This window comes from Asparagus officinalis, chromosome 8 (genome assembly GCF_001876935.1).
Source record: "Asparagus officinalis chromosome 8, Aspof.V1, whole genome shotgun sequence".
Taxonomy (NCBI): Eukaryota; Viridiplantae; Streptophyta; class Magnoliopsida; order Asparagales; family Asparagaceae; genus Asparagus; species Asparagus officinalis.
The window spans coordinates 18,290,568-18,306,982 of NC_033801.1; the positions used below are offsets into that span (position 1 = coordinate 18,290,568).

Sequence of the window (16,415 nt, forward strand, 5' to 3'; positions counted from 1 at the left end):
GTCATAATGTGGCTGGTGTTGAGGATGAGGATGATGATGATCAGGAGGATTGATTGTCCTTAATATAACTTTGAAAACAATTTCTTGTGTTGTATAAACAATATTTATTATGTACTTGTCGAGAAACTTTTACTTGCTTTTATTGAATTAAATATGTGATATATGCGTGAGATGTGATATTTGCGTGAGATTGAAGTTTTCTTCTGCTGATTGAACATGTTTTTAAAAATTATTATCGATATTGTACAGGGTTTTTTCAATTTTCAAAATATTTTACAAATTCCTTTTTTTAAATTTTTTAGCGACGGAAATTCCGTTGCTAAATACAATTTTAGCAACGGAATTTCCGTCACTAAATAACTATTTAGCGACGAAAAACATGCACGAAATCACATCTGGATATTTTTAAAAAATAATTGCGACGATTTTACCGTCGCTATTTTTTTTTAATTTTTTATTTTTTTAAAATAGCTACCATTTAGCCGTCGCTAAAATTTAGTGACGGCATTTCCGTCGCTAAAAGTGTTTTTAGGCACCCCTGTTATAACGTTGAAGTTTTAGCGACGGAACTTTATTTTTTCCGTCGCTAAAACTTTTAGCGACGGAAAAATGACCTATAGCGACGGATTTTGCCGTCGCTAAAGGTTGAAAATCCAGCAGTGTTTAAAGGCAGAGAACACTTCAGAATAACTCTTCAGCAGGTAAATCCAAGTCATGCAAGAAAAGTCATCTACAAAACTAACAAAATACTAAAAATCAAGTTTGGATAGAATAGAACAAGGACCCCATACATTAGAATGTACTAAATCACAAGGGTTATTGACTCGCTTATTGACGCAACTCGGGTAAGACACTTGTTGGTGTTTTTCGAGTTGACATGACTCACACTCTAAAGACTCGACATGATTTAAATCTGAAATCAAAATTTTAATACGTGAAAGAAGGGGATGACCAAGCCGACAATGTGCTTCAAAGGCTGATGTGGAGCTGATACATGCCACTTGGGAAGGGGCAAAGTTCAGTTCGTACTAGACTTTCCATTCACGTCAAGTGCTAATCGTCTTCCTCGTCCCAAGTTCTTAAAAAATACAATATGTAGGAAAATGTGACCATATAGTTCAATGCTTTAGTAATTTTACTGACAAATAAGAGATTACATGGAAAATGAGGAAGATATAGCACAAAAGAAAGTGAAAGGGTATTAGTGTTGGCAGATCCAATACCCTCCACATCTATGGTAGATCCATTAGCCAATACTATTGAAAGGAAAGAGGTGGTAGCCTGGTAGGTGTATAGAAGGATAATATACATCGGTTCCCAGTCATACGATCAGTTGCTCCTGAATCTATAACCCAAGTATGAGACAATGATGATGTAAGGCAAGCGGTGTGTTTACTTGTCTAGGCAAGCATAGCCGTAGTAGGAGAGTATTGAGTATTCTTCACTTGATGAAATAACCGAAGCTGAAATTGCTCAAACTGATAGCGAGTGTCTTCATCCATAGGACTCTCCTGTATAGCTACACGTGCACTCTGGGGTTGTTTTCCCTGTAGCTGAGGATAATGAAATTTCATGTGACCCGTTTCCTTACAATAATGACAATAGATAGAGGGACCATATGAACAGTCCCCTGCAGCTCCTCGTGAACTATCACCTCGTCCACCACGTGCTCCAAAGCATCCTCTATGTCTACCAAAGCGACCTCCACCAAGTCCACCCGCTTGACTAGTTGTCTGTCTACTATGTGTGGCGAGAGCAGAACTGTTTGTAGACTTTGCGATAGTACTTTCTGGCCTAAGTACAATTGTTCCCAATAATTGTACTTTTTGGAACAATAGTACTTTCTGCTAAAGATCGTATAGCGGAGCTCCCAATAATTTGTGGCCTGATTGAATTGTAAGACTGTGAAAGAGATCATCAAGAAATGTGAATACCATCAGTTGATCCTACTGATCTTGCATCTTTTGAATATCCCCTGTTATGGAAAAAATCTATCTCAGCTCATCTGCCATAATGCTCCTCAAATGTCTGACTATGTTCGTCCATCTTGCTCCAAAATAACTCCTGAATGACGTCATACGCCATATTAGCATGTCCCCGGCTTGAGTACAATTGTTTCAAAAACTTCCACACTTATTTCACTGTATTACAATGAATTGCTAGCTGAAGAGCATGTGGTTCTATGCTATTCCAAATTTGAGGAAGTAGACTAGTATCATCCTGTTTTCAGGAGGCATTAACTGGTATAGAAGGGTCATCTGTAAGATGATGATCCTTTCCCCATCCTTAAAAATAAACTCAAACTAGTTGCTTCCAAAGCAGGTAATTGGACCCATTAAATTTTTGGTTAGTGATCCTGCTAGAGAGCACCTCCATGTGGGTCTTCAACTCATCAGACTTACTGGAGGACGCCATCAATACAACAAATAAGAACTAGTAATCTCCCAAAAAATCAACCTCACTCGACAACTTCCTTTTAGATCCAACAATATATGATCCTTCTTTGAAGGATCCAACAAATGATCCTTTCTAGAATTTAACAACAGATGTTTCTTTACAGGATCTAACAAAAAAGGACATATTGATTAAATCATCATTAACTAATCATCAATAAGTATTTAGTCCAAACCATTCTGAAAAAAGAGACTTATCGTTTATCTCAAAGAGATTTTTAACGACCGTAGCATGAAGCTAAATAATTAGCTAAAGATCTATAAAGATCTAGTTAATAAGCTAAATAATTAGCTGAAGATCTTATCAAATAATTAGTTGAAGATCTAATTGATAAGCTAAATAATTAGCTAACGATCTATGAAGATTTTATTGATAAGCTAAACAATTAGCTTAATTTTGAAAAAATTAACGATGGATGAACAGTGTTAGCTAGGGTTTATGAGGGGTGGAAGGTGACGGCTAGGGTTTAGAAAATTAGAGAGAGAGAGAGAGAGAGAGAGAGAGAGAGAGAGAGAGAGAGAAGAGGGTGGTTCTGATACCATCTAGTTTAGGAAAACCCTAGTAAGTTTATTAGCGAGAAGAGAGTGGTTCTGATACCATATAGTTTAGGAAAACCCTAGTGAGTTTATTAGCTCTCTCTAGGATGTTATTTATAGAGTTTAGGCGAACAAAGAAGTTTGTCCCTACCGATGTGGGACTAAACAATAGTGAACACTACTCTCAACAGGTGCCTTGGTCGAAGTACATGCTCTGGTTAAGAAGAGAGAGAGAGAGAGAAAGACAGGAATTTCATGAAGAGAGAGGCCGGGAAAAAAGTGAACAGAGAGAGTTCTTGCGAGGAGAGAGAAAGAGGAGTCAAAGGGAAAGGGATAGGGGATGAAACGTGTAGAATTTAAAAAGAAAAAGAAATTGTGGGGGAATGCGGTTACTTAGGGTAGTTTTGGATAGAATCGTGGCGCCTTTTTTTTTTTTGTTGAATTTCAAATGTAGCTAAGTTTTTTCTGGGTTTGTTATTTGGCACGTTTTTATAAGAAATAACTTCGGTGAAAAAATCGGTGATTAGCGATAGGAAGAATTTAGTGGGTGACGGTTTGTTAAAAAATTCCGTAAAAAGTAATTAGTGACAGAGTGCTTTTAGGAATAAATTCCGTAGATAATTTTTTCGTTGAAAAATCAAAAAATAAGATAAATCTGTGATTGATACGGGTAGGATTTTTACTTACTTGATTTACTTATTGAACTCTTTCATGTTTCTGCTTTTGTTCACAAAGTAGTTAAGGGCTTGTTTGGTTCGCTATTATAAGGGGTGGAAAACTCAGAAAACCCCTTCACGTCAGATTTTTAGTTCTCCACGTCAGTTTTTTTGTTTTCGTTCATTTCTTTGTGCCGCTTTGGTTCGCTCAGATGGAAGATGGAAAACTCTGCTGAAATCGCCGCCAGCTCAGATTTTTTTCCCTCTCCGATTTCCTTCCCCAACCGAGTGAAATTGATGAAAACTCCGCCACGTCAGATTTTTTTCCTTCTCTGCTTTGTTTACAAAAGTTTTTCTTTTTTTTCTATGCGAACCAAACACAAGAAAAATAAATACATTGGTTTCTCACCATTTTTTGTGTGCGAACCAAAGCAAAACAATCTATTTCTTGAAAAAGTTTGAAAAACTCAAAACTTGTATTTCTTTACATGGAATTGCATTTCTCTATATCAAGGAAACGAACCAAACAACCCCTAAATACAAACACAAATTTGTAGAGATGGAGCTCAGAAGCAGTTATGGAAGCAGACAGATTGGCGGGCGGCCGCCCGCGGGGACCGCGTTCGTGCACAGGAGGCTCTGGGCGTTTGGATCAGTGGCGGTCGACCGCGGCGGTCGACCGCAGAAGTTTCTGCTCTGTGGGCGTTCTGGGATTGTGGGCGGTCGACCGCCGAAGCGGTTTTGGGCTGGGTCTGTTTTCCAGACCCATTTCGTTTGGGTTTTCTATAAATACCCAAACTCGATTCTGGGGTTTGTAAGGCAAGGGTTTTGAGCTGTTGAAAGGGGTTTTCTTTAGGCTTCTATTCTAGGAGCAATTGGAGAGATTGAGAGTTGATTTGTTGAGGGTTTATGAGAAATTTGTAACCCTAGTTTGTTCCTCTTGATTTCTAATTGTGAAAACTCCCCCTTTCTTGCCCCGTGGACGTAGGCATCTCGCCAAACCACGTAAAATCTGGTGTTTGATTGTTTGTACTATTTTTGGTTGTGTGGTTTATCTTTCTTGGCTATTTGGTTGGATCTCGGCATAGGGGTTTCTCCCCAACAATTGGTATCAGAGCTCCGGGCAACGCTTGGGTTTTTTGGAGGGGTAGATCAATTGGGAAGTTTCTCTAGAGCTTCGATTGGTGATAAAGGTAGAATCTTTATGGTAAAAATTCTATCTTTGGTCAATTTTTGGATCTATTTCCTATTTGTTCCGCAATTGTTTATTGGGTGCCTTGAGATATATGGCCGGAAAGGATAAAAGTGGGGAGGGTTTTTCTAGTTTGAAGACCATCCAAAGTTTGAATATCCATTCTATGAAGATAGATGTGGAGAAGTTCGATGGCACAAATAATTTTGGACTTTAACGATACGAAGTCATGGATGCGCTAAATGCGCAAAATTTGGAAGATACGTTGGAGTTGGACGGGAAACCGGACAGCATGGATGATAAGGTTTGGAATAAAATGAATAGAACGGCGTGTGGTGTGATTAGGTCTTGTCTTACTCAAGATCTAAAATATGATGTGATGAATGAGACTTCGGCAAAGAAGATTTGGGAGGTCCTAGTCGAAAATCATTTGCATTTGAAGAGGAGGCTTTATCGCTTCCAATTAAAGAATGAGACATCCATTAGTGATCACATGAACCACTACACTAAGCTACTTGCAGATTTAACGAATGTAGATGTTATAGTTGAAGACGAGGACAAGGCATTGTTGTTATTGAGTTCCTTGCCCGACGAGGAATATGAGACCTTCTTCATCACTCTTATTAATGGGAAGGCATCTCTTTCGTATAGTGAGGTCACCGTAGCTCTTGTGAATTATCAACTTCGTAAGAAGGACAAGGAGACTTCCATTAAGCCGGTTGCGGAGGCATTGGTTGCAAGAGCTAGAAGTCCAAACCGTGGTAGGAGGTCGCAGTCTAGAGGGGGGCATCTTACAGTTGGTAGGAATCAGTGTACCTTTTATAGAGAGGATGGACATTGGAAAGCCGAATGCCCAAAATTGCAAGCCGAAAAGAATAAGGGAAAAGCTATTCAAGCTTCAGAGGTAAATGTTGCCCAGGCTAGTGATGGCGTTTCTGATTCAGATTCTTCAGGCTATTCGTGCCCAGCTCTTCCGTCAGTTGGTGTTGCCGACTCCACCGAGTGGATGTTGGATTCATGTGCTACTTACCACATATGCCCTAGGAGAGATTGCTTCTCCAGCTTTCAGGAGTTGGAAAGAGGGGTTGTTGTTCTTATGGGTAATGATCACAGATGCCCTATTGGTGGTATTGGTACCGTTCGTATTCGGACGAGTGACGGGATGATTCGGGAATTGGTTGATGTAAGGTTTGTTCCTCAACTGAGGAAGAACATCATTTCACTTGGGGTATTGGAGGCAGTAGGCTATAGGGTGACCTTGGCGGATTCTCGCTTGAAGGTCACATCGGGGTCTATGATTGTGATGAAGGGCGTCAGGAGGAGTAACTTGTATTATCTGCTCGGGAGCACGGTGATTGATAGAGCGCTGACGACTTCTTTGGCTAGACTGTGGCATTATTTGGTGCTGGGGTATATTATTGATTATACCGTGCATATGTTGTTGAGGAGTGCTATGACCTACAGATTGAAGTCCTGTGAGCACATTGGGATGAGCGAGAAGACCGAGGAGTGCTATGACCTACAGATTGAAGTCCTGTGAGCACATTGGGATGAGCGAGAAGACCGAGGTGGAGTTGGGCACTTCTATCCACCGATCGAGGGGTCTTATTGGAGGTGTTCAGTCAGGCATTAGGGGGCCTTCCGAGGAAGCATCATCGGGAGGTAATCTTTATTTTGTTTCCTATGTTGGGGATTGTACTAGGCATTTATGGGTTGCAACCAAGTCCCGTTGGTATGAAGCCCTAGTAGTCCGTAACAGTTGGAGGAGGTGTATTGGCAGAAAGGTTACCCGTCATACTAGTTCTAGTAGGGGTTTTTTCTTGCATTGGTGCCGAGCTCATGGCAGTTGGAGACACTTCAGAGGGGAGGAGACAGTGGGGAGACGTGATGAGATGGCAGATTTAGTGGGCCGTTCTTTTCTGGAGGAGGATCGATATTGGTTGTCGAGCAGTGGATTTGGTATTCAGGCTTCGACAGGTTTGTGTCATCTTATGAGGTTGCCGATTACTGCGTGTAGAGTTGTTAGATCTGGTGGAGCTGCTTCAGATTTTGATCGGCGTCGGATATTTGGCTACCCAGCATTTGGTCACATCGTTGATGTGAGATTGGATCCGATTGCGCATTTGGGATTCAGGAGTTCATTCGGCTATCAGTTGGGAGCTTCTGAGTTTGGTCTGAGCAGGTTTGTCACTTTGGACTCTTGGCAGGTAGAGAGTATTGATCAGGTCAGATGGATACCGCAGCGGGTGGAGAGTGATGCTACTCCGTATTGGGTGGAGCTTACTCCACATACTCCAGGTCATTCTGTATTATTGGGTTTTCCAGCTGAGGTGGCACAGCGTGTGAGTCATTTGGATACGGATGCAGGTGACGAGTTGGTAGATCCGAGTGCAGCTGGTGGATATAGCTTGGATACAGCCATTGTTTTACCTCAGGTGGAGGTGTTTGGATCGCTTCAGTTTGGGGTCGTTGATGATGCTATCAGCCGCAGTTTGGACTGAAGGCCTTTGGAGGCCATTTGGTGAACTACGTGAAGGTTTGATTCCTTGGAGAGGATACGTAGGCAGTCAGTTATGATGCAGCCGATTTGGTGAGTAGCCACAGTTGTTTTGGGGTGAGTGTTCGCACTCCCGTTTGGGTCTCGACATGTTATGGATGGGGTCCGTTGTCACGAGTCCGTTGCCATGGCGTACTGGATGCAACAAGCGAGGCATTGGTTTAGTTGGTGTCGGATCAGTTTGGAAGAATCTTCGCCGAGGTTGAGATTTGTAGAGATGGAGCTCAGAAGCAGTTATGGAAGCAGACAGATTGGCGGTCGACCGCTGTGGTCGACCGCGTTCGTGCACAGGAGGCTCTGGGCGTTTGGATCAGTGGCGGTCAACCGCGGCGGGCGGCGTTTTCGGGGCGGTCGACTGCCGCGGTCAACCGCAGGAGTTTCTGGACTCTACTGTTGGATTCTACTGTTGTTCTGGGATTGTGGGCGGTCGACCGTCGCGGTCGACCGCCGTAGCGGTTTTGGGCTGGGTCTGTTTTCCAGACCCGTTTCGTTTGGGTTTTCTATAAAACCCAAACTCGATTCTGGGGTTTGTAAGACAAGAGTTTTGAGCTGTTGAAAGGGGTTTTCTTTGGGCTTCTATTCTAGGAGCAATTGGAGAGATTGAGAGTTGATTTGTTGAGGGTTTATGAGAGATTTGTAACCCTAGTTTGTTCCTCTTGATTTCTAATAGTGAAAACTCCCCCTTCCTTGCCCCGTGGAGGTAGGCATCTCGCCAAACCACGTAAAATCTGGTGTTTGATTGTTTGTGCTATTTTTGGCTGTGTGGTTTATCTTTCTTGGCTATTTGGTTGGATCTCGGCATAGGGGTTTCTCCCCAACAAAATTATAATGAGAATTTTGCTTCAGTTCCCCTACATTAATCACTTGCTTGTTCGGGGAGGGAGAACTACGTGATGAGATTCTAGACGTAACTACAATATATAAGAAGTAAAAAGTATTCAAATGCTCTTTTCTGGTGTACCCGTTAGAAATTACTGGTATAAATTATAGCTTGTATTATAGTATGAACATGTCACTGTAATTCTCCCTGAAAACAAGGAAAAGTAAGTAAAATCTTATGATAGGAAGATCTTCACAGTTCTGAATGAGAAACATGGTCTTCTTAGGACTAATATCGCAAGTAAACCATTGATCATATATAAATTCATACAACAGAGCGCATGGTAAGCACTTTGATTATGTTATTACAGGTAGAAGAATACAAACACACATCTCAGCTGCGGCAACAATAAGCTACTTAAGCACAGATAATATCTCCTCCACATCCCTAAAGCCGGGGACTCGTTTTAACTAATTCTGCAATCAAACAGAGAGTCAGTCAGAACAATTAATCGTTATGCTCAACAGTACATAGCTCGTGTTAGTCGACCTGAATAATAACAAAACTAAATTAAATCTGTGTTTCTCTGGCTACCGCAATTTAGTTCATGTGAACTAAATTAGTTTATGAGGCTTTGATTCAGCAAAAATGACGTGCTTAGGGGTGATGAAGGTGTGAGCAAGAGAAATTAAACGGCTTCGGACAAGTGAAATGCTCTCTTTTATAGCCTCATATATGTTTGTTTACTGGATTCCTCTTCATGTGTAAGTCAACATATTGACAGGCAAAATATTGATGGAACAATGTTATATCATTGTGCGTTCTTTTGTATATTTTAACCATTTAGTGAAATTAAAAGGAACGAAAAAGAAAAGAGAAAAATATCTTATATCATACGAGGAGCAGTCCAAATTGGGAGAGACTGCGTAAGGCAAACCAATGCCACAACTCCCCGCCAGTCCCTTCGCTGCCGCAACGTTAGGGTTGATCTTCGACACAGCTGACTTGAGGCAGCTACAAGCAGCCCTTCGATCAGCAGTTGTTGATGCAGCCGAGGCCAAGGTCGAAACTCCGCTGCAGCAAGCAGTGGAAGGGCTCCCATTTCCACTCTTCAGGTAGCTGATACAAGGAGCTACGTCCTTCATAACAGTATTGCAGTCGATAGCAGCCTCTGAGTTATGAAAAATCAGCAGTGAGAGAAACAAGAGAGCTGAGATTGCAATGCATGGCTTCATGGTTGCTGAGGGTTGGGATGAGCTTGAGTGGTCTTAGTGGTGAGGTTTGGTATTTATAGAGGGTAGGGGGTTGTATTTGAGTGCAAGAAAAGTGAAAATTTTGATGGTTTTGTTTATTTGGGTGGGTGATGAAGTGTGTAGAAGTGAGGTAAGGTTTTCCTTTCATTGGTTTTTTTCTCATTTTTAATTAGCATGGTTGGGGAACTGTTCTTGTGTGGCAAAGTGCAGTGCAAGTTTACTTGCATTATTTGCTGCTAAATTACCACATTGGTATGTTTTAGTTACCGTTCTTTACAATAAAGTATATTTAGTTGTGAAGCAACAATAAAGTATTAATGCCTATTTAATTTTGCCATTAAGGTAAAATCTCTCGTTGCAGGTGAGATTTACACGTCAGAGCCTCACATGGCTGCAAATAATCAAGTTTAAATGATTAAAACAATGATTTAGCAAAGCCTTGATGTGGTAGAGGGTTATAGGTGATTCATAATTAATCCTAAAACTCTAAATTGAAACCTAAAAGCTCTCATTTTCGCAAAATTTTAGCCCAAATTGAAACCTAAATTTCCCCTAACAACAAGAATCCTAATTTTTCCCCCCAAATTTGTTTTCAGCCCCAATTTTAGCCGTATTTTAGGTTTGAATGGATCCAATCGAGAACTTTTAATCTGTACACATCATTAGCACATTGCTAAGCCAGTAGCCAAAAAAACTAACTATGCTACACATGAGTTCATGTGATGATTTGCAGCAAAAAGCATTACCAAGGGCGCACTTTAGCAGCTGAATTGTAGAAAAATGAGCATTGGCGACGGGGAAATCCGTCGCCAATGCAGCAAAATCCGTCACCAATACACTTTCGCAACGGGCGGAGTCCGTCACCAATAATCCTGTCGCCAATAAACATTGGCGACGGGGAAATCCGTCGCCAATGTTCATTGGCGACAGATAGGTATTGGCGACGGAAAACATTGGCGACGGGCTATAGCTCGTCGCCAATGTACATTGGCGACGGGAATACATCCGTCGCCAATGTACATTGGCGACGAGTTATAACCCGTCGCCAATGTACATTGGCGACGAGTTATAACCCGTCGCCAATGTACATTGGCGACGAGTTATAACCCGTCGCCAATGTACATTGGCGACGAGTTATAACCCGTCGCCAATGTACATTGGCGACGAGTTATAACCCGTCGCCAATGTACATTGGCGACGAGTTATAACCCGTCGCCAATGTACATTGGCGACGAGTTATAACCCGTCGCCAATGTACATTGGCGACGAGTTATAACCCGTCGCCAATGTACATTGGCGACGAGTTATAACCCGTCGCCAATGTACATTGGCGACGAGTTATAACCCGTCGCCAATGTACATTGGCGACGAGTTATAACCCGTCGCCAATGTACATTGGCGACGAGTTATAACCCGTCGCCAATGTACATTGGCGACGAGTTATAACCCGTCGCCAATGTACATTGGCGACGAGTTATAACCCGTCGCCAATGTACATTGGCGACGAGTTATAACCCGTCGCCAATGTACATTGGCGACGAGTTATAACCCGTCGCCAATGTACATTGGCGACGAGTTATAACCCGTCGCCAATGTACATTGGCGACGAGTTATAACCCGTCGCCAATGTACATTGGCGACGAGTTATAACCCGTCGCCAATGTACATTGGCGACGAGTTATAACCCGTCGCCAATGTACATTGGCGACGAGTTATAACCCGTCGCCAATGTACATTGGCGACGAGTTATAACCCGTCGCCAATGTACATTGGCGACGAGTTATAACCCGTCGCCAATGTACATTGGCGACGAGTTATAACCCGTCGCCAATGTACATTGGCGACGAGTTATAACCCGTCGCCAATGTACATTGGCGACGAGTTATAACCCGTCGCCAATGTACATTGGCGACGAGTTATAACCCGTCGCCAATGTACATTGGCGACGAGTTATAACCCGTCGCCAATGTACATTGGCGACGAGTTATAACCCGTCGCCAATGTACATTGGCGACGAGTTATAACCCGTCGCCAATGTACATTGGCGACGAGTTATAACCCGTCGCCAATGTACATTGGCGACGAGTTATAACCCGTCGCCAATGTACATTGGCGACGAGTTATAACCCGTCGCCAATGTACATTGGCGACGAGTTATAACCCGTCGCCAATGTACATTGGCGACGAGTTATAACCCGTCGCCAATGTACATTGGCGACGAGTTATAACCCGTCGCCAATGTACATTGGCGACGAGTTATAACCCGTCGCCAATGTACATTGGCGACGAGTTATAACCCGTCGCCAATGTACATTGGCGACGAGTTATAACCCGTCGCCAATGTACATTGGCGACGAGTTATAACCCGTCGCCAATGTACATTGGCGACGAGTTATAACCCGTCGCCAATGTACATTGGCGACGAGTTATAACCCGTCGCCAATGTACATTGGCGACGAGTTATAACCCGTCGCCAATGTACATTGGCGACGAGTTATAACCCGTCGCCAATGTACATTGGCGACGAGTTATAACCCGTCGCCAATGTACATTGGCGACGAGTTATAACCCGTCGCCAATGTACATTGGCGACGAGTTATAACCCGTCGCCAATGTACATTGGCGACGAGTTATAACCCGTCGCCAATGTACATTGGCGACGAGTTATAACCCGTCGCCAATGTACATTGGCGACGAGTTATAACCCGTCGCCAATGTACATTGGCGACGAGTTATAACCCGTCGCCAATGTACATTGGCGACGAGTTATAACCCGTCGCCAATGTACATTGGCGACGAGTTATAACCCGTCGCCAATGTACATTGGCGACGAGTTATAACCCGTCGCCAATGTACATTGGCGACGAGTTATAACCCGTCGCCAATGTACATTGGCGACGAGTTATAACCCGTCGCCAATGTACATTGGCGACGAGTTATAACCCGTCGCCAATGTACATTGGCGACGAGTTATAACCCGTCGCCAATGTACATTGGCGACGAGTTATAACCCGTCGCCAATGTACATTGGCGACGAGTTATAACCCGTCGCCAATGTACATTGGCGACGAGTTATAACCCGTCGCCAATGTACATTGGCGACGAGTTATAACCCGTCGCCAATGTACATTGGCGACGAGTTATAACCCGTCGCCAATGTACATTGGCGACGAGTTATAACCCGTCGCCAATGTACATTGGCGACGAGTTATAACCCGTCGCCAATGTACATTGGCGACGAGTTATAACCCGTCGCCAATGTACATTGGCGACGAGTTATAACCCGTCGCCAATGTACATTGGCGACTCCGCACTTGCCTCTTTCGTTTAGGTTCCCTCTTCATGATAGAAGTGCGTCTCGGAGCGAGAATTTCCTCTTTTGTAAATCGGTTCTTTCCAAACTTGAATTTAGGATACCCCTCAAACAAGTTCACAATCTCATCTCCGGTCATTTCACGCGGCTCCCCTCTTTTCTCTTCTTGGCCATCAAACTTATTTGCCCATTTTTTGCCCCTGAATTTATGTCCTTTTCGTAACCATCTTCTGTTAAATTTTCGACTGTGTTGTAAATAAAAGCCTTCGAAGTTCGGACCACATACAGGACAAGCGAATTTCCCTTTCGTAGACCAACCAGAGAGATTACCATAAGCTAGAAAATCATTAATCGTCCACATAAGAATAGCACGGAGATTAAAAGACTCACAAGAAAATGCATCATATGTTGGGACCCCTTCATCCCAGAGACGTTTTAACTCATCAATTAACGGCTCCATGAACACATCTATGTCATTACCGGGTGAATGTTTGCCTGGTATCAATAATGAAAGAATCATATATGATTGCTTCATACAAAGTCCAGGTGATAAATTATAGGGCATTAACACAACTGGCCAAGTAGACCATCCCGAACTCATAATGCCAAACGGGTTGAATCCGTCGCTAGATAGCCCAAGTCTGACATTCCTGCACTCTGTGGCAAATGAGGGAAAAGTCTGATCCACATGCTTCCATGCCTTTGCATCTGCTGGATGTCTCACTTTACCATCATCTACACGTCTTTCCTTATGCCACCACATATCTTTTGCTATATTTTTTGTCATATACAGACGTTGTAACCGAGGCACTAAGGGAAAATGTCGAAGCACCTTCGCTGGAATTTTCTTCTGTTGATTCACTGACTCATCTGACTTTCGTGTTGAAGTACGTGCATTCTTTCTCCATCGAGACACTCCACACTTTGGACATTCCTCAAGTTTCTCGTTATCCTTATAATAAAGGACACAATCATTGGGACAAGCATCGATCTTATTGTAATCTAAACCCAGAGCACCAACAATCTTATTTGCATCATAACACTTTTCTGGTATGCTATTCTCTCCGTCTGGAATTACCTTGCGTAGTAAATTAAGAAGCATTTGAAAATATTTATCTGCCATTCCGCTCAGGGTCTTAATACGCATCAGTTCAAGAATAAATGACAACCTACTATACTCAGTGCAACCATCGTACAGATCCTTCTCGTTGTCTTCCAATATCTTCACTAAATTTCTGTAGGCCCCGCTATCACGCACGTCCTCGGTATTTTGGACATCATCTGCATCTCCAGGAACTTCAACAACATCTGGTACTTCTGGAACTTCATCAACTTTTGCAACTGTCGTAACATCGTTGAACATTGCGTGCCTATCGTCTATATTTTATCATCTAATTCAATATCTTCACCTTCTCCGTGAAAACTCTAATATTTATAATTTTCATCAAATCCCCATCTTTCTAGGTGTCTTCGTATAGCAACTCTATCCACCAGACCTCTATTCCTACACTTACTGCATGGACAACACAACAAATCGTTCTCTATCTTCCTCGGATTAGCATATGCATATTCAAGGAATGCTTCCCATCCGTCTCGATATCGAGTATCACCTTTTGCTCTTCTTTTCAATATAGGAATATCAATCCATGACTTATCAGGAACTTCTCTCATCTGTATAATAGGAAAACTTATTAATTAATTTAATATCTCTTAAATCGTCATAAGTTTAAAAGTCTTTATTTTAGTTGATTGAACAAATAATCAAACGAATTAAATTACTCTTCTATAATGGTCATTGTTGTACCAAATAAAAGCTAACACTCTATGATAAGTAATCCTAATTTAAACCAATACTCTCGGCTGTCATATGAAGGCTTCTATCCCATTAAGAATATAGTAGTGCTTACATCTAACTTTGAATACTATGTGTATTTTCATTTCTAGAAAATTTCGGCAGCACCTACCCGTTGTTCTCCAAGTACATTGTGCTGATGTTATTATATGTATCGGTAATGGACCGAAATCGGTAAGTAATAGTCCGATACACATAACAATATACGCTTATTGTACCCAGAGAACAACAAGTACGTGCGACCGAAATTTTCTAGAAACGAAAATACACATAGTATTCAAAGTTATATGTAAGCACTACTATATTCCTAACCAGTCCGAAATGGACAGATCCAATAGTTACTTTCCAAATATTTCTACTTATAATGTAAATTAAGCGATCCATTTCGGTATAAATTTAAATTTTATACCCAAAGTTGAATCGTCCATTTATATTATAGGTCTAAATAATTGGTAGTAATTATTGGACGGGGATCTACGGCTGACGTTAACTTATTATTCACCTAAATTTAATATATAACACTTTATTGTGTTATATATCACGCTGTGCTTTTTTGATATTTTTTTTGAACATTTGTGACTCCACATAAGCTACTCGGTCCATTTACACTATTATTTTATGCTTAATAACTTCAGAACAAAGAGGAGGCCCCTGGGTTTTAATACGAAAGAAATACAATTTTACCGCGACCAAACTTTAATTACACGGTTAAATTATGGTTAAATATTACAACAAGGTGATCAAATCCATCATGCATATATCTGTAAACATAAAACAGTGTACTTCAAACTGTATTAAGGGATATTAGTCGTCAGTACTCAAATTCAAGCATCATTAATGTACTATCCCGAACTGAGGCTGTACATGAAATGTCGTGTTCTACAACTATCAATCACACAGTCATAACACAAAAATAAACTTTTACCAAAATAACTTCTTTGAAAACATTCATCATTTTAAAATAATTTCCTTCTACCACATAAATTCTAAAAAATATTATAATTAATCTAAAATAATTCTATTACCCAAAATAAATTCTTTAATTATTATATTAGTTCTAAAAATACTATTTATCACATAATTACTATTCAGTCAATATTATTTATCAAACCCACGCAGATAAATATTAACAGATCTAAAATTACAGATAATTCATAATAAATAGAAAAATAGTTCTGAGCAAGCGGGATCTTGCCTCGGAATATTGTCGAACGAAACGACGTCATAATAAATAGAAAAATAGTTCTGAGCAAGCGGGATCTTGCCTCGGAATATTGTCGAACGAAACGACGAGACTACGACAAATCTGAACAAGGACAGTGGGCTGGGGTTTGGGCGTTTTCGTCGAAGCTCGGCGGCTCAAGACAGCGACGGCTCAGGTGGACTCGACGGCGGAGTGCGGCTGCTGGCGGAGGTTCTAGCGGCGACGGGATGTTGGGGAGGACAGCGTGGTGCTTAGGGAGGAGGTCGACAAGGATGCGAACGGTGTCTCGACTAAGGGCAGCAGAGGAGGGACGACGGGCTGCTGGAGGCGGAGCTCGGGGAGTCGAGGGTTTCTTCGGGCTGCAGGAGCGCGGCGGGACGTCTCAGGCGGCGGCTGCGGGGCTGACGGCGGCGAGGTTGGCGGTCAGGCGAGGCGGAGGACGGATCTCAGGTGGGTGAACGGGGGCTGGATCTGGTGGTGCTGGTCGGAGGTGAGAGCGACGGCGCAGTCGAGGTCGGAGAAGGGTGGCGGTGGCCTCGGCTGGGCGGCTGGACCTGAGGGGCGGCGGTTGGCGGCCT

At 42.3% G+C, this 16,415-nt stretch overlaps 1 protein-coding gene across 1 annotated transcript; it reads right to left on the bottom strand.

Annotated features, from left to right (window-relative positions):
* On the bottom strand, window positions 8,510–9,467 carry LOC109820865 (non-specific lipid-transfer protein 1-like). Its single transcript, XM_020387060.1, has 2 exons — window positions 9,113–9,467; window positions 8,510–8,691 (listed from the first exon to the last, which is right to left on the bottom strand). The coding sequence occupies exons 1-2, from the start codon at window positions 9,448–9,450 to the stop codon at window positions 8,682–8,684; spliced, it is 348 nt and encodes a 115-aa protein (XP_020242649.1). The 5' UTR covers window positions 9,451–9,467; the 3' UTR covers window positions 8,510–8,681.

Coding starts and splice junctions, on each gene's coding strand:
- LOC109820865 (XM_020387060.1), bottom strand. CDS start 9,450: ATGAAGCCATGCATTGCAATCTCAGCTCTCTTGTTTCTCTCACTGCTG.